This window comes from Hyperolius riggenbachi, chromosome 4, assembly GCF_040937935.1.
Source record: "Hyperolius riggenbachi isolate aHypRig1 chromosome 4, aHypRig1.pri, whole genome shotgun sequence".
Classification (NCBI taxonomy): Eukaryota; Metazoa; Chordata; class Amphibia; order Anura; family Hyperoliidae; genus Hyperolius; species Hyperolius riggenbachi.
The window spans coordinates 422,927,170-422,949,627 of NC_090649.1; the positions used below are offsets into that span (position 1 = coordinate 422,927,170).

General features: G+C 43.2%; 1 protein-coding gene across 3 annotated transcripts in view; it reads left to right on the top strand.

The window, feature by feature from the left end:
• RALGAPA2 (Ral GTPase activating protein catalytic subunit alpha 2) overlaps window positions 1–22,458 on the top strand; it is a 493,961-nt gene that overhangs the window by 138,642 nt on the left and 332,861 nt on the right. For 2 of the 3 annotated variants that reach the window (XM_068232435.1, XM_068232437.1), the window contains exons 14-17: window positions 10,782–10,893; window positions 13,225–13,462; window positions 17,557–17,721; window positions 19,529–19,669. In XM_068232435.1, the coding sequence (XP_068088536.1) occupies window positions 10,782–10,893; window positions 13,225–13,462; window positions 17,557–17,721; window positions 19,529–19,669 (656 nt within the window). The remainder of the gene's footprint in view (window positions 1–10,781; window positions 10,894–13,224; window positions 13,463–17,556; window positions 17,722–19,528; window positions 19,670–22,458) is intronic. The other variant, XM_068232436.1, reaches the window with a different exon arrangement.

A 22,458-nucleotide genomic window follows, 5' to 3' on the forward strand; every position in this document is an offset into this window, starting at 1 on the left:
AAGAAGGAATCTGCACTATCTAGTGATTTCTTAGGGTGCCCTGAGACAGTTCTGCGCGGATTTCTAAAAACCTACTAATATTTTGTCTCAGACACTCTTGATAAATCTGGCCCGCAGACTGGAAACTGCCAAGAGTACGTACTCAGAATTTCTTTGTGGGAGGGGTTTTACCACAATATTAGCCATACAGCGCCCCCTCATGGTCTGTGTGTGAAAAGAAATATATTTCTCATGTAAAAGGGGGTATCAGCTACTGATTGGGATAAAGTTCAATTCTTGGTTGGAGTTTCTCTTTAAGTGTAAGAAGATAAGATTGCCCAAACTCTAGGCTTCAGCCTTGTACACAAGTTAGAGAAAAGTAATTTGAAACAGCCAATATAAAATGGAGAGACCGAGAGCCCGGTATGGTGTAGTATGTATTAGATGAGGTAGGGTATATGAAAAAGTAAGTATTATACTCACAAGCATGGGTTGCCGTCCAGGTAACCACTACATAGGCAGGTGGGGAGATTAGACCTGTCCCCACTCAGGATTAAGATGTCGCTCTCTGAAAGAAGGAAAAAAGGGGGGCAACGCCCTTCCACCAAGGGTGAAACAATCGATGTAGCGAAGTACAGAGGCGCCAATATGATAAAACACACTAAAAAGTTTAAAAATATTCGGGTGGTGGTGGTGGACCGACCAACCCAAAAACAGACACAATGCTGTCAGTATAGTCAAACAATTTATTCGTATACTCCAAGAACAACTGCGACGCGTTTCACGGGCAAAATCCCGCTTCCTCAGGCATTAAACAACTGGAGTATCACACTATGATGCAAATGACAGAGATAACACCAAATCAGAACGCTGCATGTGTACACATGTACATGAACATTAGTGGGACAGGTATAGTATATTGCTTATAATCTATTATTAGTGTAGCTGATTTTTCGCCTGTATTCATATATACCAAATAGTGTGTGGGGGTTAATATGTCGAGGGTAGAGTGGGTAGTGGTAGTGAGTAGAGTATGGAAGTTTAAATGGGGGCAAAAATTAGGGAGCAGACTATAGAATGCTTCATATAGTAGCAGGTGGGGGAGTGAACAGAAAAAGAGGCTGGGTATAAGGTGGAATGAACTGAGTGTGACCTGGGGACGGATGTGGGGTGAAAACATTAACCAGTCCTGTGTAGGAGAAATATTGTAACAAAGTTTCTTACCAGCTTGAAGTCCCGATCGGGTTTGGCACCTCTGTATTGATCTGCCCGCTCGGGACCCATTATGTAGCCGGAAATAGATTGATGGGATGGATTACAGGTGGGGAGTGGGCGTGGCAGCTGGCCGTGTTGCCTGGCTAATAATTAGTGGAAGGTGGGCGGGGAGGAAGGTCTGAGCTGGTGGAGGAGGATGTGTGTAGTGACGTAGATGGGCGGTGTGTGCGAAGCGTCTTGCCGCCACGCGAACCACGCACGCGCACCCGACGTCCCTAGGTGCCGCGCATGTGTATATGCGGGCAAGGTCTCTTATGGTGTACAGCGGCGGGGAGCGGACCGCGCGCATGCGCCGGAGGCAGCAGCGGCCATATTGGGTTAGGGAAGGTTGGGAAAGGACATTGATTTATGGATGTTAATAAGAGAAGTGGGGGTGTGAATAAACTGGGGGACATACTGGGTAAGAATTTGCTGGAGTGGGGGTGTTAGAAGGGAAAGTTAGGGAGATTTTAAGCGTTTTGCATCAGAATAAGGTTACATTCTCCTGTGGGGGAGTGCTGCCCCCTTGTGTCCAAGTATGGAATAAAAGGTGCATATGTCATAATATATGATATTTTAGTTAGGTTGTTCACATGTATCTTCATTTCTTTGGGAGGACAGTTATATAAAGCCATAAGATAGACATATAGACGAAGCTCCAAAATGACATGTAACAATAAAGCATAAATATACAATAAAGCATAAAAATACAAAAATATATAATAAAAGCAAAAACGAAGATCATAAAATGATTCCTATGAATAAAACTATAAGTAGTAGGGATAAGAGCATATATAATATAAAACCTAGGCACTGATGTAAGGCATGGAGTGCAATATGCTATAACGGGTCAATCATGACAATAATCATTTGTAATCGATACATAATAAATCCATATAAAAGATTGATAAAATTCACTATGAGAAGCAAATAAAAAGCAAATAAAAAGAGAGCGCAGATTAAAAAGAGAAGTTGAAACAGCCAATGAATGACAAATATCGTCGTATCTGTTGACAATCCGTATTATATATGTAGACAAACTACGTTCCATAACAACGAGCAACCGATATCGCGTATTCTGTCAGATCAAACTGGTGGATCAGTTAAGACGACTATGCGGCAGATGTTGTGCAGTCGGCCGGTGTGTACAATGTCATTCAAACCCACATTGTTCTGGAGTATTCATGCATATGTCCTATGAAATGCCACTAACGCTTTTGCGCACAGTATTCAAACGACATAATCGTTTGGTAACTCGGCGTTTGTGAACAGTGACTTTTAAACTACTTGCTGTTTCTTTTTGTTGTGTAATGTCGTTTGAGCACTGTTGCTTGTTTGTATGCGCCAACGGATGTGTACAGACCCTTCCAGTGGGGGAAACTGCATCATGTGGAAGATGAAGTGTGTAAAGCAGTGATGACAGACTGAGACAGTTACAGCACCTTGACAATAAACTTAAGTATTTAAAGTTCACCATAAACTTTTGCATGTGTTAACAATAACATTTGTATATGAGTTGACAAACATTTACTTATGAGTTGACAGTAAAAATTTTAAATATGAGTTGACAATAAACTTTTGCAACAAAAATAAAGGAAAATTTCCAACTGTAGTGATTTACAGTATGTGACACAAGCCTGTCAGGAAGCTATGTTATCAAGGTAAATGTCTTTTGCTTTTTGGTAAAGGACATCAGGCTGCCATATTTATTTCCTTTTAAGCTATTTCAGTTGCCTGGCTATCCTGCTGACCCACTGCCTCTTGCACAGCACATAATGAAAAGTTGGTAAACTAAAACTGATGCTGTGTATTCTGTGTGCGGAACTGAATATTGACTAAAAACAGTGTTTCACTTACCTTGGGCTTCTGCCAGCCCACTGCAGCTGTCCTGTCCCACGCCAGTCTTCAACGATTCTCTGTTCTTCCGCCGCTGCAGTGTTTCTTTACTGGCGACTTGTAAGTCAACAGCAGCTGCGCCTGGGCAGCCCTGGCCACGCGTATCCTTCTTTGCGTTCCCGTCCGCAATAGCGTCCTGCAGGACGGGAATGCAAAGAAGTATACGCGTGGCCAGGGCGGCGCAGGCGCAGTTGACGTTACAAGTCGGTGGTAACGAAACTGCACCCCGGCGGGAGAATGGAGGATTGTTGAGTGACGGCGTGAAAAAGGACGGCTGCAGTGGGCTGGCAGAAGCCCCAGGTAAGTGAAACACTTTGTTTTATGTGAATCTTCAGCTCCAACTTCAGCAGATCAGCCTGTCAAATTAGTTCTTATCAGCTGTGCCCTAGTTTTCTGCTTATAAGTAAACATTGAGGCTTAACCCTTTCTGTGCTCCTAGGAATGTGAAGGCAGTTAAAACTTTATTTTTTTTTTAGGATTTCCATAATTTGTAATGAAGATTTTTTTTCCCCAATGTTATCATTTTTTTTTTAGAACAGAGAGGAAGTTCTGAGTTTAGTTCCACTTTAAGTAATTGGTGATATGCTTTTGTACACTTTACTTTTATATCCTTATAAAATAATATCTGGAGAAAATGGCACCCAAGAAAAGTAGGGTTTGTCTTTTAAAGGCCTTCTTACACTATCGCCTCGCTTCTTTGTACTTTCCCCCATCGCAGCGGCCATTAGTCTCTATGGGACTGGCCACAGTACCTTCAGGGCAACGCAATGCGACGTAAGTACTTAGAGCAACACCGACTCTGCAGTAAATTGCTGAGCGGGATCACTTGCAGCACAACTGCATTAGAGTCAATAGCACTGCAACAATCTTTATAGATTGTTGCTGTAGCGGTTCGGTGCACATGCATTGATCATGCAAAATACAGATACGGATGGAGCTACGTAAATGACCCTGTCGGCGCAGTCTGCCGCAGGGTGACCTATACATGAAATGGTGCAGTGCGATGTCCTGTGGCAAGCTCTCCTTACAGAGGAAAATCACACACCACCATGTGTGCAAGTAGCCGAAAAAACAATGTACAAAGCACTTGGGTGGCATACGTGGTGATAAAGTTATTGCTGTTTAACCACTTGCTGACCGCCCACAGTCCATGGGCGGCAGCAAAGTGGTGTGCAAAACGACTGCAATACGCCCATCGGTGGCATCTCGTTCTGCACTAGCTGGCCGGGGATTGCGTGCATCTGCCGGCAATAGGCTCCGCCCACCCACGACGTTAACCCGCCAGCCAATTAGCAGCGCCGGCGGGTTCTTAACCCCCGATCTGCCGCGACATAAGCATGTAATACGCTTTGTAATGTATACAAAGCGTATTATACAGGCTGCCTCCTGCCCTGGTGGTCCCAGTGATCGAGGGACCACCAGGGCAGGTTGCAGCCCCCCTAGTACGCACCCAAGCATACTGGTCCTGCCCTCTGATCGCCCACAGCACCCATCAGCCCAAAGCCCCCCCCCCCCCGTACAGACCCCTGATGCACCCAATCACCCCCCTAATCACCCATCAATTACTTCCTGTCACTATCTGTCAACGCTATTTTTTAGATTAGGTTGTAAACTGCCCCCTGGGGGCTCCTGATCACCCCCTCACACCCTCAGATCCTCCCCAGACCCCCCACCCCTGTGTACTGTATACATCTATTCTCCCCTGTAATCACCCACTGATAACCTGTCAATCACCCATCAATCACCCCCTGTCACCACCTATCACTGCCACCCATCAGATCAGACCCTAACCTGCCTCTTGCGGGCATCTGATCACCCACCCACACCATCAGATCGCCCGCAGACCCACCCTCAGATCACCTCCAAAGTGCATTGTTTACATCTGTTCTCCCCTCTAATCACCCATTGATCACCCATCAATCACCCTATGTCACCACCACCTGTCACTGCTACCCATCAGATCAGACCCTAAACTGCCCCCTGTGGGCACCCAAACACCCGCCCACACCCTCAGATCACTCTCAGACCCCGCCTGAACACCTCTCCAGTGCATTATTTACATCTGTTCTCCCCTCTAATCACCCACTGATCACCCATCAATCACCCCCTGTCACCACCACCTGTCACTGCAACCCATCGGATCAGACCCTAATCTGCCCCTTGGGCACCCAATAACCCGCCCACGGCCTCAGAATGCCCTCAGACCCCAGCCCTGATCACCTCACCAGTGCATTGCTTGCATCTATTCCCCCTCTAATCACACCTTGAGACACCCATCAATCACCGCCTGTCACCCCCTAGCACACCTACCCATCAGATCAGGCCCTAATTTGCCCCGTGTGGGCTCCTGATCACTCGGCCAAACCCTCAGATCCCCCTCGGACCCCCTTCCGATCACCTCCCCAGTGCATTGATTGCATCTATTCTCCCCTTTAATCACCCCCTGAGACACTCATCAATCACCTCTTGTCACCCGCTAGCACTCCTATCCATCAGATCAGGCCCTAATCTGCCCCCTGCGGGCTTCTGATCACCCAGCCAAACCCTCACCCGCCCCACCGCAGTGATGAATTTTTTTTCCTGATTACTGCTGGTCTCTGCGACTTAATTGTGGCTGAGACCAACCATTATGCCACACAATACGCAACTGCCAATCCAAGAAGCTACCATGCCCAGCCTTTTTGGTGGTAACCACTCCAAGTTTCCGAACGTAACATTTTTTTAGGGCCTTCTCCTTAACATGGGTCTAATCAAAAATAATGTATTGCGGTCTTATTGGTCTACGCACCCAATACATCACATGCCCATGTTCTCTGCTGCCATGTCCAGGGCACGATTTTAGAACATCCTGCGCTTCCTGCACTTCAGTGCCAATACAACATGTCATCTAAGAGGCCACCCTGCTTATGACCGGTTCCACAAAATTCGGCCCCTCATAGACCACCTGTCATCAAAATGTGCAGATGCTTAACCCCTGAACAGTCATTTTGAGGCATTTAGTTTCCAGACTACTTCTCACGGTTTTGGGCCCCTAAAATGCCAGGGCAGTATAGAACCCCCACCAAGTGACCCCATTTTAGAAAGAAGACACCCAAAGGTATTCTGTTAGGAGTAGGGTGAGTTCATAGAAGATTTTATTTTTTGTCACAAGTTAGTGGAAAATGACACTTTGTGACATTTTTGTGACAAAAATAAAATCTTCTATGAACTCACCATACACCTAATGGAATACCTTGGGGTGTCTTCTTTCTAAAATGGGGTCACTTGTGGGGTTCCTATACTGCCCTGGCATTTTAGGGGCCCTAAACCGTGAGGAGTAGTCTTGAAACCAAATGCCTCAAAATGACCTGTGAATAGGACGTTGGGCCCCTTAGCGCACCTAGGCTGCAAAAAAGTGTCCTACATGTGGTATTGCTGTACTCAGGAGAAGTAGTATAATGTGTTTTGGGGTGTATTTTAACACATACCCATGCTGGGTGGGAGAAATCTCTCTGTAAATGGACAATTGTGTGTGAAAAAAATCTCATTTACAGAGATTTCTCCCACCCAGCATGGGTATGTGTAAAAATACACCCCAAAACACATTATACTATTTCTCTAGAGTACGGCGATACCACATGTGTGACCCCTTTTTGCAGCCTAGGTGCGCTAAGGGGCCCAAAGTCCTATGAGCACCTTTAGGCTTTACAGGGGTGCTTACAATTTAGCACCCTCCAAAATGCCAGGACAGTAAACACACCCCATAAATGACCCCATTTTGGAAAGTAGACACCCCAACGTATTCAGAGAGGGGCTTGGTGAGTCCGTGGCAGATTTCATTTTTTTTTTTGTCACAAGTTAGCAGAAATTGAAACTTTTTTTTTTTGTCAAAGTGTCATTTTCCGCTAACTTGTGACAAAAAATAAAATCTTCTATGAACTCACCATGCCTTTTAGTGAATGCTTTGGGATGTCTTCTTTCCAAAATGGGGTCATTTGGGCGGTATTTATACTATCCTGGAATTTTAGCACCTCATGAAACATGACAGGTGCTCAGAAAAGTCAGAGATGCTTCAAAATGGGAAAATTCACTTTTGACACCATAGTTTGTAAACGCTATAACTTTTACCCAAACCAATAAATATACACTGAATGTTTTTTGTTTTTTTTTAATCAGACATGTAGCACAATAAATTTGGACAAAAATGTATATAGAAATTTTACTTTATTTGAAAAATGTCAGCACAGAAAGTAAAAAAAATCATTTTTTGACAAAATTCATGTCTTTTTTTGATGAATATAATAAAAACTAAAAATTGCAGCAGCAATCTAATAGCACCAAAAGAAAGCTGTATTAGTGATAAGAAAAGTAGGTAAAATTCATTTAGATAGTAGATTGCATGAGCGAGCAATAAACCGTTAAAGCTGCAGTGATCTGAATGGAAAAAAAGGCTCTGGTCCTTAAAGTAGATCCGAGATGAATTTTTACTCATTGCATAATTGGGTTCCTTTACTATTGTTTATAGGGCATTCCTCAAGCCAAATACTTTTTTGTTTTTGTTTTAATACTCTAATTCCCTATAAACTAAAGAAGCCACGCCCGCAGGTTTTCAGAGAGCCAAGGCACTTTCAGACTGTAGAAAGGGCTCATGGGAGCTCTGTCTGGGCAGGAGGAGGGGGTATTATTAGCCAGAGATTTCAGAGGCAGAGGGGAGGAGGGAGGATTAGGTTTTTTTGCTCAAGATGCAGATAAGCCTGCTTCTGTGTAATGTTTACAAAAAAGCATGGCTGCTGTCATTGTATTACAGGAATAATCAATCATATTCTATTAAAGCTGTTTACAGCTAGATTTGCTGTGTAAACTATCTAAACTTTAGATAAGATATAGAGACAGTTATAGTTAGTTTTTTATCTCGGATCCACTTTAAGGGGTGAAAAGACTGCGGTCCTCAAGTGGTTTAATAGTGACATGTAAACAGTCAGAACTGATCTAGTCCATAAGGGGAAAACAACTGGCTAAAATTTTGTTTAACATTAAGTGATAAAAGCATTGTTACATATTTGTTTACATTTGACCTAAGGCAGTCAGTTTAACCAGTGTTTTCTGGGAAGAAACCAAAGCTCCCTGAAGAAACTCACACATACTTAGAACTACCTGCACACTCCATGTACAATACATAGTGTCCTGGGCCTGGCAGAGATTCAAGCCTGGGACTTCAGTCCTCAAAGGCAGAACTGTTAAATACTTATCAGCCATGTTGCCAACATGTTTTATAATGCATCTGTTTTTTTACTGTAAAGAAAAGAAAAGCTTTTTAAAGTAAACAGTCCAAACACACACTATACTTTTACTTTCAACAAACCTGTTTTTGTTTATACTTTTTCTGTGAGGTGCCCAGTTCTGTATTATCTGCAGCTCATTTAGAATAGATGCCAACTTGTCAGGTACGGAACCTTCTGCCTGTTTTGTTTTCATTTTGTCCAAATGTGACTGATGATAGAGGAGGACCTGCCACTTTCCTTCCTTTGAATAATGCTCATGAAAGGGGTGATTTAGAAGCCACTGACAAGAGAAATCCGTTTAGCACCTCGCAGTGCCAAGTTATCAGGCTTTTATATGTTTCCAAGATGTGTCTTATTGCAGATAGTCGCCACTAATTCCTCAGCCAACTCTGGAGACCACAAATCCCGCATTTTCCTGTCCTCCTGCCATTCAGGCGTTCTTCCCTGCTGCCAGCTTCCTTGTATTTATTTTTTTATTCCCAACTTTTTAAATTGCCTTGTAAAATGTACTTAAAACTGCACCAGCTTACCTAAAGTTAGCATCCGCAGTCATTTTGCTGACTTTACCCTTATTTAAAGTGAACCTTAAAGGACAAATGTAAAGAGTGGGATCTTGAATCTGCCATATTTATTTCCTTTTAAACAATACCAGTTGCCTGGCAGCCCACTGGTCTATTTGGCTGCAGTAGTGTCTGAATCACACCAGAAATCATGCAGCTAATCTTTGCAGATCTGACAATAATGTCAGAAACACCGGATCTGCATGCTTGTTCAGGGTCTATGGCTAAAAGTATTAGAGGCAGAGCATCAGCAGGGCAGCCAGGCAACTGGTATTGCTTAAAATGAAATAAATATGGCAGCCTCCACATCCCTCTGATGTGTATGGAGTACACTAGCCTCAGAGATGTACACACATATATCACGGGGAATCCTGGTGGGACGAGAGGGCCATCACACCTCTCAAAATCAAGTCCAAGCATGTAAAGATTCAGATATAGGACTCAACCCTAACAAACCGCACTTGACAAAGGGCGACAGGCCTGAAACAATGTACTGGTTTGTTATGCTGTATCACCACTATTGATGAAAAAAAAATAATCCTGCCTAGGGTGGAGTGCTATATGGAAATCTTTGCATGCTTAGTCTCCATATCCTTCTCATTACAATTGTCCTTTAAAGGGATACTGTAGGGGGGTCGGGCGAAAATGAGTTGAAGTTACCCGGGGCTTCTAATGGTCCCCCGCAGGTGTCCTGTGCCCGCGCAGCCACTCACCGATGCTCCGGCCCCACCTCCGGTTCACTTCTGGAATTTCAGACTTTAAAGTCTGAAAACCACTGCGCCTGCGTTGCTGTGTCCTCACTTCTCCTGATGTCACCAGGAGCGCACTGTGCAGACACAGACCATACTGGGCTTGTGCTGTACACTCCTGGTGACATCAGGAGAAGCGAGGACACAGCAATGAAAGTGCAGTGGTTTTCAGACTTTAAAGTCTGAAATTCCAGAAGTGAACCGCAGGCGGGGCCGGAGCATCGGTGAGCGGCTGCGCCAACACAGGATGTCTGCGGGGGACCATTAGAAGCCCCGGGTAAGTTCAACTCATTTTCCCCCGACCCCCTACAGTATCCCTTTAAGTAAAAATTAACTGATAAGATAAACAATATTGTATTTCTCTTCTTAGGGCCCTTTTCTATTCGCAAATGGGAGTTGAAGGGATGCGAAGCGGCTGCACATCACTTCCGCTCCCATTTGCGCCACACCTGCAACGGGAGATGTGGAACTGTATAGGAGGAGACGGCGTGCGAATGCGGCCATGTGTGAGAGAGTCTGCAGCGTCCTGCAGATTCTCTGATTGCTCTGCACTGCTTCGCATAACCAGCATGCAATGGAAACTGTTCCATTGCTGTTCCATTGCTTTGCATTGGTTACAGTACAGCCCCTAGTCTGCATATCATTGACGAGCAGACCCAATTCTGCAAAACTACGTTGGCTTTATTCAAACAAACTCATGTGCTGGAATTTGCATCCTTTGCAGGGGTTGGGCGAAATCAGACCATTGCAAGGCTAGTAAGATAAGTTCTTTTGGATGCATCTAATTCCTTTGTATCATACATGTTCAGTGTTCTCCTCAGAAATTTTTCCAGCCGGGCAGCATGAAAAAGTAGCTGGATGAAGGGCCGGCACAACTCTGCTTACAGCATAAGAGAAGAATGAGGATGCGAGCTTATGACAGCCGGGTGCTCCCCAAAATTGAGCGGAGCACCTGGCTTAAAGAGCCTGGGGAGGACACTGATGTTGCATTGTACCTCATTCTTATTGTTCCTGTACTATGATTGCTTACACATCTCCTCACCATTGACGAAAGTAACCTCGATATTTTTCTCACTATGCAGGGAGCAGATGCTGCAGATACTACTGAGAATAACAGAAGCAGTTGTTCAAAAACCAAAGGATCCCTCCAAAAAGGACTTGTTTTCTCAGGATCTTGCTGGTGTTCTATTTCGGGTAAGAAGCAACACTGACCTCAGCTATTTATTTTATAGGAACCATTTACAATGGGGATAAAGGTGTATTCACATCCAGTTTTTATTGGACAACTTTACCACTTCCATGTAATAAGAGGGCCAACATTGAAAAGCTCTAATGCTGGGTTTACACCATCCAATTTTCTGTTAGATTTACCTGCCAGATAGATAAAGTTCAACATGTTGGAAATTTATCTATTTTACGATCTATCTGCTGAGCAATTCTGCATTGTTCTACTCAGCAGGAGATAACCAGAAGACAATGCACCAGAGATGATGATCATTCTCTACAGAAAATTATCTAATTATGCATTCTAACAGAAAATCTAACAGAAGAATCTAACAGAAATTGTATGGTGTAAACCCAGCATAACAGACTATGTAACTAAGCTTTGATAGTACATGGAAGTGGTAAAATTGGACAATCAAGATTGGATGTGTGTACCAGGCTTAATGCTAGATTTTCTGTTAGATTATTTTCTGTAGAGACTGGTCATTATCTCTGGTGCATTGTCTTCCGGTTATCTCCTGCTGAGTAGAACAATGCCTAATTGCTCCGCAGATAGATGGTTAGATAATTTCCAACATGTTGGAAATTATCTATCTGGCAGGAAAATCTAATAGAAAATTGTATGGTGTGTACCTAGCATTAAGAGAAACTGTAACCAAGAATTGAACTTCATCCCAATCAGTAGCTGATACCCCCTTTCCCATGAAAAATATTTTCCTTTTCACAAACAGATCATCAGGGGGCTCTGTATGGCTAATATTGTGGTGAAGCCCCTCCCACAGTAAGATGTCAGGACTATGGTCCTGACAGTTGCCTGCCTGTGAGCCTTGGTGCATTGTGGGAAATAACAGCTGTTTACAGCTTTCCAACTGCCAAAAGGAAGCAGCATCTCCTTCCACTGACATCACCTGCCAACAGTAAAAATATCACCATGTGATAAATGGTAAAATGTAAATTAGGGAGAGGATTTCACAATGGGCAAACATTGACAAAATCATTCATACATAGTTATTGTAAAAATGAAGCACTTTTTTTATTACATTTTTTCACTGGAGTTCCTCCTTAAAAGCTGGAGCATGGATCCATTGTTCCAGTGGGATCTAATTATGTATTTTGCCATTGTGTGTACAGTACAGCTTTTTCCCATGTTATTTCTACTTCATATTAAAAATGCAAAATGTAGTTTTTCAAAAATATTGCAGCATCCTGTTAATTTAGTTTGCTGGCACCACATCCCATTGTTATGCAAGATAACTTTTTCTCCGTCAGGTGACCATAAGTTGTCATTTCATTGGGGGCTGCTGGGAAACTTGCACTCAACTGTAAGTACAAGCCCCTCCCACATGAGACTGACTGTTGAACTTCAGCCATCAATCACTGTTTCCATTTTCAAGATGGGAGCTGGATAATCTCCACCCAAATAACCAATGGAGAGCCAGTGGCTGCACAGAGAACTGGTCCCGCTGCAGTTTTATTTCACAAAAAGTCTATGACCTTTTGTTTTTTTGCAATTTGCTTTGCATCTGTAGCAGTTTGGGGCCAAGTATAAAAAAAATAGATAATCTAAATTGTTTGTACGTATAATACTCAAATTCTGAGACTTTACAGCATGCTGAGAAATTCTGTGTAGCGGGTATGAAGGATTTGTGGAGTTAGTATGGTTTAGATGACCCAGCGAGAAAGTCCATAGGGAACAGTTTTCCAATCGTAGCGACTTCCACAACCAGTGGCATAGCAATAGAGGTTGCAGAGGTTGCGACCGCATCGGGGCCCTTGGGTCAGAGGGGCCCCATAGGGCTCTCCCTTAACCACAGCATTAGCTTTTTATTGGTCCTGTGCTGGTAATCATCACTATAGATGCTTTGAATGGTAGTTATCATCACCCCCTTTTTGCACCTCTGACACTGTGGTTGTCTTTGGCAGGTTTTGGTGCACCGTATCAATTGTTACATATAGCATGCTTGGGGGGCCCTATGTAAACTGGGGCCCATAGCTCCTTAGCTACGCCACTGTCTACAACTTAAAGCATTCTAATTGGCCGAACAGTTTGGGTGTATTATTAGCACAACCTATCTTAAAACGAAGAGGTCAAGAGGGTGCTGTCCACCCAATCACGTCAGTGGAATTTCCCTATGGACTTTCTCACTAGGTCACCTAATCTAGATTTTGTATTATTCTAGTGTTTATTATCATTGCCTGATTTTCTTCCTTGGTAATGTATGGCAAGAATAACCTTGTTTCAGAATGCTCCTGAACTGGTAATAATATTTTTGTAATGAAATGTGTTTTCCCCCTCCACAGACTCTAATTGTAGCATGGATCAGAGCCAACCTGAGTGTTTTCATATCCCGAGAGCTGTGGGATGAGCTGCTGAGTGTCCTGTCGTCGCTCACAGACTGGGAGGAGCTTATAAGCGAGTGGTCTAAGATCATGGACTCGCTCACTGCCGTGCTGGCCAGGACTGTCTATGGGCTGGACATGGGCAATTTACCTCTAGATAAGCTCAGCGAGCAGAAGGAGAAGAAGCAGAGGGGCAAAGGTATTGTGTGCTTTCCTGTTCTAGCGATACGCAATGCAAATTTTCATAATAAGTTGGATGGAGTTGTGTCTTCCAGACAGATGCACAATGATTAGAGCAGAGGTTAGAGCAGGCTTTTTCCTTTCAGTCTTACAGTGGTGCTCAGCTTTACAGGCATCCAGGTATTGTAGACGTCTTCTAAGGGTTGTTGAAATATGCATGGAGCAGTAACTCATAAGTCATATTTCATAAACACTATATACGTCTGTAAAAAGCTGTGTTTCTGTCCACTAATGTAAATTACTGTTAGTTTCTCTAGTGACTGCCTAGATGCTGTCACATTGATTTTCTGTGTTTATTCCAAAGTCAGTGAGTATAATACCTGGCCTCCCAGAAGCGTACTAAAGAACTCGCTGCTGGGAGACTTGGGCGCAGGATACAGCCAGTATATGTCTTATCCTGCTGCTGCACTGCACAAGTCCCAGCGGCGTTAATTACTATTCCCCCTCCAGGTCCACGTGGATGGTGGGGAATGATGTAATTTCGGCTTCCAGCTATTGCTGGCGTGTTTTAAAAGTAACCAAAGTTGCTCACTGAGCGCCGCTATAGCCATAATTCCTATTACGGTCTATGGTGGCGCCAGCTTCACCCAAATCTCCTGCGCTGGATTACTAGTGTTCGCTCCCAGAATTCTCTGGGAGGATAATTCTGCATAGCCAAACAGCCTAGGCTGTGACACCACTGGGAGGGCGGGGCTTCATACCAATATACAGCAATATATTGATATAGAAATGGTTTTGATGCTGAAACCAAGAAAATTAACCCCCCAAAAATGGGTTTCTCTAATAATTTAATACATTGTACTATGTCATTACAGTGTCTCTTTAAATATCTTGTTTAGTGGTGCTATGTTATATAGATTTCTTTATTAAAGTGATGTTGCCCTTTAACTTGGATATCAACTGATGTAAAAGTGCAAATAAACTTAAAGCAAAACGGAAGTCAATAGCTGGTATGCCGTGGCACAGTGCTGAAGAGCTAATTGATTCAGTTCATTATTTACCGTATGTACTCGAGTACAAGTCGGCCTCGTGTATAAGTCGATGCCAATATTCAACCCTCTTAAGCTGGAATTTTTTATTGACTCAAATAGAAGTCTACCCAGCAAAGTTAATGGCTGCACTTGGGGCTCAGGCGGGGTTAATACCTGCACTGCATACAGTATTGCAGCCATTAACTCCTCCTGTCCCTCAAGTGCAGTCAATACCTCCTCCAGGCCCCCAAGTGCAGCAATTATTCACTGCCTTTTATGCAGTCCAGTATTTTCCCTCTGCCCCTTTCCTTGTTACTTGTTGTGGCCAGGACTTTCAGACCTGTGTTTTCTTTGAATTTCCTTTCCTCAAAGTATCACTTACCACAGGGTAAATAGCTGCACATGGGAATGTCACTATTAGTACACACATAACTCAGTGTGCTCAGTGCTGCCTGTGACCCGTGTATAAGACGACCCCTATACGTTTATGAAGTGAGACCTAAAGTTCAACACATACTCGAGTATATACAGTATTTATTTTTTCTGATGACTGCAGGAGTGGGTAGCCACATAATTCACATTGACTGCTAGGAAAGAGTGGTTTATGGCAGCACATGGATTGGTCCCAGGCTTTCCTGTAATCAGGACTTGTATTGTTGCTATATACTGTATTCTTTGCTTGCTTTATGCACTGCACATGTATGGCGAAAGGGGTCAAGATGAGCTCAGTCACACTGTAAGCTAGTTTTAATCTTTTTGTAAGAATTAGTAGCCATGTAAAAGTACCACAGCGGGAGAGATGGCAGCGCTTTCAAACAGAACTTATACCTGAATGATTTATCTGCATGGATGTGCAGAGATCCAGTAACTGGACGATATTACACAACTAGCACTTACTACAGGTAAAGGGGGGTGGTAGCTTCAGTGATAATGTGTGCACAGATTATTACCTAATAGACTTCCCCACGGCGGTCGGATTAGAATTACTACATAATTTGCATCTGCTTTGCATTCAATGCATGTATTTAGCTCCAGTGGGGCTTTGCATTGCCTCTTTTGGTCTACAATGCAGGTGCAGCCTTGAGCGCTGTCATTTGTCTGTCTGTGTAAAATTACCAATCATGTCATTTAAGCGGAGAATTATTGTTAACATTAATGCTACTACTGTAATATGAAAGCATTGTGTTGGGTAGACCTACTGAGCCTGTAACTTGGCTGATGGATGCTGCTGTTTGAGGAACTACAGTAATTCCAAACACTAGTTTTCCAATGGTGCAGCAACACTGACATCTAGTGGACATTCTGTAAAAAGAAAGAACCAAATTATTTTGCCCTTATTGAGTTCAGTTAATTTAGTTTCAGTACCATGAACTGTTGTCCAGACTACAGTCAGTGGTATGTCAATAAGAGGCTATGATCAGTCTACTAACTGCAAACTGTCTCATCAACACTGAGCCTATTGGTGATGGATCTGCCTCGCAGAGTGCACATTGAATGGTGTATGGAAACTTAGCTTGGGCAGATTATTGCCATGAGACTGTGGTAGGCACAGTTAGTGTTATGATTATACACTCTGAAACACTGCAGAAGATTTCAGTTCTATATAATATGCAATTTTATACATCATCCTAATTGATGATGTATTAGGAGCATGGCTAGGTCAGGTGCTCCATACACGCGACTGCATTATCTGTATTTAAGACAAGACAAATAACATTTATTTTGCGCTTTACTCCTGGCGGACGCAAAGTGCTTGTGCTTCAGCCAATAGAACACGCTCAGACAGTAGCAGTGTTAGGGAGTCTTGCCCAAGATCTTACTGAATAGGTGCTGGCTTACTGAGCAGGAAGAGCCAAGATTCGAACCCAGGTCTTGACCATTACACTATCCAGCCACTATTTACACTGAAGCCAAAATCCTGTGGTCTACAGACGGGCATGGACAATATTCACACTTTGTACATTAGAAAGAAGTGGACAGCTGTGCGTAATCCCTATCAGTGCATATCATGCAGGTTTGTGTGCGCATGTCCACAGCCACTAACAATGCACACGGATGGGTGTTTCTAAAAAACAGCTCCAACAGTTTTTTTTTTTTTATATATAGATTGAAAAAAAGCACAATAGATGTGAATAGGCCAATTGACTTACTAAGGGCGTCAGTCGTAATGCATTTCACCTTACAAAAAAGTGAATAAATGGGCATGGTATGAAAGTTGCATCTTTTAGTTGTCAAACGTAATTTTATTGTCTGAGCAATGAGTGTGATGTCAGATGCCCTCTTGTGGCCGTGTGCGGTAATGCAATTATATATTTGATAACTATAGACACTGCAAGTAATTCTCATGCATAGCAAAGACTTTTCTACAGTTTAAAGCATTTAGTTCAAATCCAGCCCTCCTTTGTTTCCAAAATCAATTTTCTAAATTCACAAAAGCTTAGAGTTTTATAAACATGATGAATGAAGCTTTGTTCACATCTAAAATGGAAATTGCAGACGGCCGCGTTTTGCGATCTTGTGAGTGATTCCCCCCTCCCGGCGCTTACCTGCGCGCTTTGATTTTGTGTACAGCGCTTTTCAAAGCTCTTTTGCAGAGCGAGTCTATATTTTCACTCCCTGACGCAAGTCAGAGTCAGAAAGTGAACTCTTTGACCCGGAAAATAATAAATACAATGTATTTATTCTTAAAAGCGCGAACCCAATCGCCGTAAAAAGTGATTTTGTGAGCGTTTTGCGCTTTTCCAATGCATTCCATTGTGGCAAAATCGCCCTAAAAATGGTACAGGCAGCGCTTTGCTGAGTTGAAAGCTGACGAAACGCTCAGATATGAGCTATCCCGTAAGGATTGATTGCACAAACGCTTTTAGGATGATTTTGAAAATCGCCGGCACTTGAAAAAAACGCAAAACGCCCTAGGTGTGAACAAGCCCTTACTGTAGTTGTATTATATGCGATAACAGACGATCTTTAGTCAGTCTTTAGAGTTATGAGCTGTGTTTATGTGCTTTACTTAGGGAAAGCTAAACCGGTCTTTTCCAGTTTGTCTGGAGTCCCTCTATAGCTGTCTGTTTTTTCTCTTTAGGTGGCTATCCCGATCCTCAGAAAGGTGCTGCGGTGGGCAGATCATTCTCTTTGAGCTGGAGAAACCATCAGGATGCTCATGAGCCTATGAGATTCCGGAGTGCTACTACCTCTGGAGCCCCAGGTGTGGAGAAGGCAAGGAACATGGTGCGGCAAAAAGCCACAGGTACACAAAGCCTCCTTCCTCAGATACATTAATGGCCAGCACATCTCTTCTAACATGAAACTGTGGCAAATAAGTCCCTGGAGAATGTGGAAAGTGGACCTGAACTCTTGCACAGGGCAGAAGAAAAACTTAGATAAATGCACCCTGTATGTATTTAGAGAGTTTAGCCTGTCTAATTCCCCCTCATCTGTGACTAATCATCACTGTAATTTGATGTCTTAAGCTGTGCCAGCTCAGGAACCTCAGCAGTCCTCGGCAGCGCACCTAAAATAGGATGTTAACCCTATGTCTGCTTCCATTAAAGCAGGAAGTGGACACACTGCAGATTTATTGCAGGATTTGTATCAGCTTTAATAAATATTTTTCTCTAAGGGTTATGATGCCGTTGCGTACCTTTAAGAGCAGAGAGAAAGTTCTGCATTCAGGTCTGCTTTAAATGTGTGTCCCTCTGTGACCTACGCATGATTCACATCCAGTATAGTTAAAAGAAGGTGTCACCACGTTGTATAGCTCCTGGAGATTGTGAAGTTACAACCTTACTACTCAACTGTGATTCAAACTAAACTACAGGTCTTTCTAAAATGGCAAAAAGGTATCCATGCAATTCTCAGTAATAATAAATGCTCTAAGTACATACATCTGTGCTGACAGCACTGCAGGCACTATTGAAACATAGTTTTTGCTGTATGCTGTGAAGCCCATAGTGCTCTGACATGCATGCAAATAGTTGCATTTGTTTCAGAGGAAACCTTATTGTTTTTCCTGAGCTTCTTTATTGGTTAGTTGGGCTGCCAGTCGCAATGATCAGCCTATGGTGTAAGATGGAGGGGTAGGGCAAAGCATAACGTTCCAGTAAAATGGCTGTTTGCATAGTAGAATACCCCCATGCTTCTCCTCTAGGGGTCTTCTCTACATACAGGTAAGTGCTTTACGGTGCACGGAGAGGAGAGCTTTACTTTTTATTTATGACAATACTTGTACCTGTTGAATTTGTTGTACCTGATTAGTGAATGGTACAGTGTAGAGGTGCCCACAAACCACTGAAGAATTGAAGTAATGATCTTATGCGTTGGGCATGCTTAGGCCCCTTTCAGACTGCGCATCACACCGCCAAAATCAGGCCTTCGAGGATTACCGTGGCAATACGCGGTAATCCCCATCTGGCAGCAGGCCAAGCAGGAAATGAGGCTCTCTAGCACTCACTTCCTGTCGCCTAATCGATGACTTGCGCCGAAGTATCTCGACAAAATACGCTTCTGCACATGCGCGACAAGTAAAACTTGCAGCAGTCATTTTAAAACACGTGTGTCACCATAGACTAACATGACTTCCTGTCCGCCACAGGCCGCCGCAGGAGGTGCACGGTAACCTAGGTATACACTCGCGTTAGGGTATTTCCAGCACACCGAATTTAATGTGAACTACCCCATACACTTTCATTGTCCTAGCATTGGGGTGCAGTACAATGCCGCACCGTACCAATGTGAAAGGACCCCGAGACCTCTGGCCCCAGTCTGATCTAGAGAACTGTGGTCATTTGTCCAGGAAAAGGTCACCAGTTAGTATTTGCTGGGGAATATTCTGGAGATCAATATGTTAGAACATGAAGGCTTTATATGTGGACACCTTTACCTGGGGTGCTTGTTGATCGCAGCTGATTGATATTTGTTCATCCTTATTCTGATATTGGTCTCTCTTTTCCCATGGAAACAAAAGAGACAGCAAATTCTTTGCATGCTGAACGTCTGAAGTTTTTCCTAAATCTGACACTTGTCTTTCTTTTCTCTGCCTCTGTCTTCTCTGAAAGCCAAACGAAGTCAGTCTATCAGCAACTGTGTTCATCTGTATGAGGCTTTGCCAGCAGCTAAAAGTGTTCCCCATCTCCTTCACACTGTGAGCTCTCTCTTACCTGGTATCTCTTATGCTTCTTGCTCTCAGAAACTTTCAGGTACTGTATCTTCTTCCTCACTGTCTCTCTGCTGTCTACCTCCCCTCCAGCTTGTCTTTACCTTTTGACTGCTTATAGAAAACCTGAACTGAAAATTAAAAGTCACAATATACATACGCAGGTCATACTTACCTCCCGTGTAGTCTACTCCTCAATCTCTTTCTCCTCGCCTGCATCCTGTTAGTCCACTGTGATCCAGGGAATTCTCCGTCCTCCATTTTGAAAATGGCCATTACCCCACAACAGCTTTCTGATCAGCACACTGTTAAACTGTAACATCGCCCACTTGAGCCATAGGGAAACATGGACATTACCGGCCACATCAGTTGTCCACTCAGCTATAACTGACAGCAACTGATAAATTTCAGTTCTGACAAAATGTTGTCAGAACTGGAAGGGATCATTGTCAGAAGAAAATGGTGAGCTTCTGAGAGGAACTGATGGCAAGGTAACTATTTAATGTTCATTTGAAGTTACCGCATGTGTTTATTTTAAATAATTTTACTCGGTACAGGTTCCCCTTAAAGAGACACTAAAGCGGAAAAAAATATGATATAATGATTTGTATGTGTAGTACAGCTAAGAAATAAAACATAAGGAGACAAGTCAAATATTGTTTCCAGTACAGGAAGAGTTAAGAAACTCCAGTTTCAGTCTATGCAAAAGAGCCATTGAGCTCCACGGCTTTTCAAAGTCGCAGAGAGCTCTGTCTTCAAAAGCTTGTTATCTCAACTGTCAGTAACTGTATTTTCTTTTTCTCTCCAGAGGACAGGTCAATAGTTCACTGGCCTGCTCTGTAAAATCATTTAGAATGCTGAGTAGTGTGGAAACTACAAATATTAGAGAATGATGCAATATTATTAAAAAAAAAAAAAACGTATATACCTGAGCATAAAAATATGAGCATATTTTCTTTGCTACTAATGTTCTAGTAATTATTTATACATTAACAACATTAATTATATCATAATTTTTTTTTTCGCTTCAGTGTCTCTTTGAAGGAGTTATCAGGCTTTTCGGCCCAACCCCCCCCCCTTCCCGATCAACTTAACCATGGCTTACTCCAGCTCGTTGCCGGTGAAGTCCCACGACGCAGCTCTACTCGTAGCCCACGGCCCGGAATCCCTACTGCACCTGCGCAGTACAGCGCGGACAACATGGTGGTGATTGACAGCACCACTCTCGCAGGCGCAGTACGAGGCCGTCGATTGAGGTTGGCCTCAGCACCGGCGGGGATTCCCGGGCCGTGGGCTGCGAGCGGAGCTGCGTCGTGGGACATGTCACCTAAAACGAGCTGTTGGAAACCACGGGTAAGTAGATCCGAGGGGGGAGGTGGAAAAGCCTGATAACTCCTTTAAGTGGGACTTGAAGTCCTGACATACAGAACATTCAAGCTATAAGATATGTACCGTAAGTAGTGTCATAGATCTGCGTCTCTTTCCACGATCAGCTGCTCTGTTTATGTAGAACAAGTGTCCACAGCTGTAGATGACCATTCAGGACAACGGCATAGAGTGCTGACATTTTCTATCATTGAAGAAGTGTTTGATGAGTCAGCAGCTGTTGTCCTGATAGTTCGGATGGTCAATGAGATGCAAATAATTTTGAGTTGATGCATGATTATGCAGATTTTGTATGCACATGTATGCAGCTTGCAAATGGACCAATTGAATCTTGCCTCAGCAGTAATTGATTGGTTCATTTTCAAGCTGCATAAATGAGTGTGCAAAATTTGCATAATGCTGCATTAACTTGAAATTGTTTGCATCTCAATAACCATCCCTAGTTCTTACCATTAATTATTTCTACCCTAAACAGTCATTGCTCCATGGGGACCAACTGGATGCTTTGTCACACAGGGCCTGATGCACTCTCACCTGGTAAAGTTGCCATGTGCAGGCAGTGCACGGTAATTTTACTGGTACTAACTCAGCAAGGACACCACCTTTTAACCCTTTAGCGCCATGCATATTATGTGCGCATTGCTGTGGTAGCTCACAGTGTAACACCAGTTGCCATAGCAATGGGCGCATTAACCAGGATACCAATCATGGCATTAATGGTTAACAGGCGGTGTTCTTGCTGCGTTAGTACAGGTAAAACTTTACCGGCATATAAAAGCATCAGCCCCCAAGACCAGCATGTTTCCTGCCAGTATTACTGATCTGAAAAATGGAGAGCTGCATATTTGCAATGTTCTCTACATGGAGGACTTTACTCCTGCTCTATGCTCTTATTTCAAAACACTTTTTTTTTCTTTTTTTTTAAGCAAGGTGTCTTTTTAATTAAGGGATAGCTGAAGTGAGAGGGATATGGAGGCTGCCATATTTTATTTCCTTTTTAGCAATACCAGTTGTTTGGCTATCCTGCTTATCCTCTCCCTCTATTACTTTCAGCTATACAGTGATGTGAAAAACTATTTGCCCCCTTCCTGATTTCTTATACTTTTGCATGTTTGTCACACTTAAATGTTTCTGCTCATCAAAAACCGTTACCTATTAGTCAAAGATGACACAATTGAACACAGAATGCAGTTTTAAATGATGGTTTTTATTATTTAGTGAGAAAAAAAACTCCAAACCTACATGGCCCTGTGTGAAAAAGAAATTGCCCCTGAACCTAATAACTGGTTGGGCCACCCTCAGCAGCAATAACTGCAATCAAGCGTTTGCAATAACTTGCAACGAGTCTTTTACAGCGCTCTGGAGGAATTTTGGCCCACTCATCTTTGCAGAATTGTTGTAATTCAGCTTTATTTGAGGGTTTTCTAGCATGAACAGCCTTTTTAA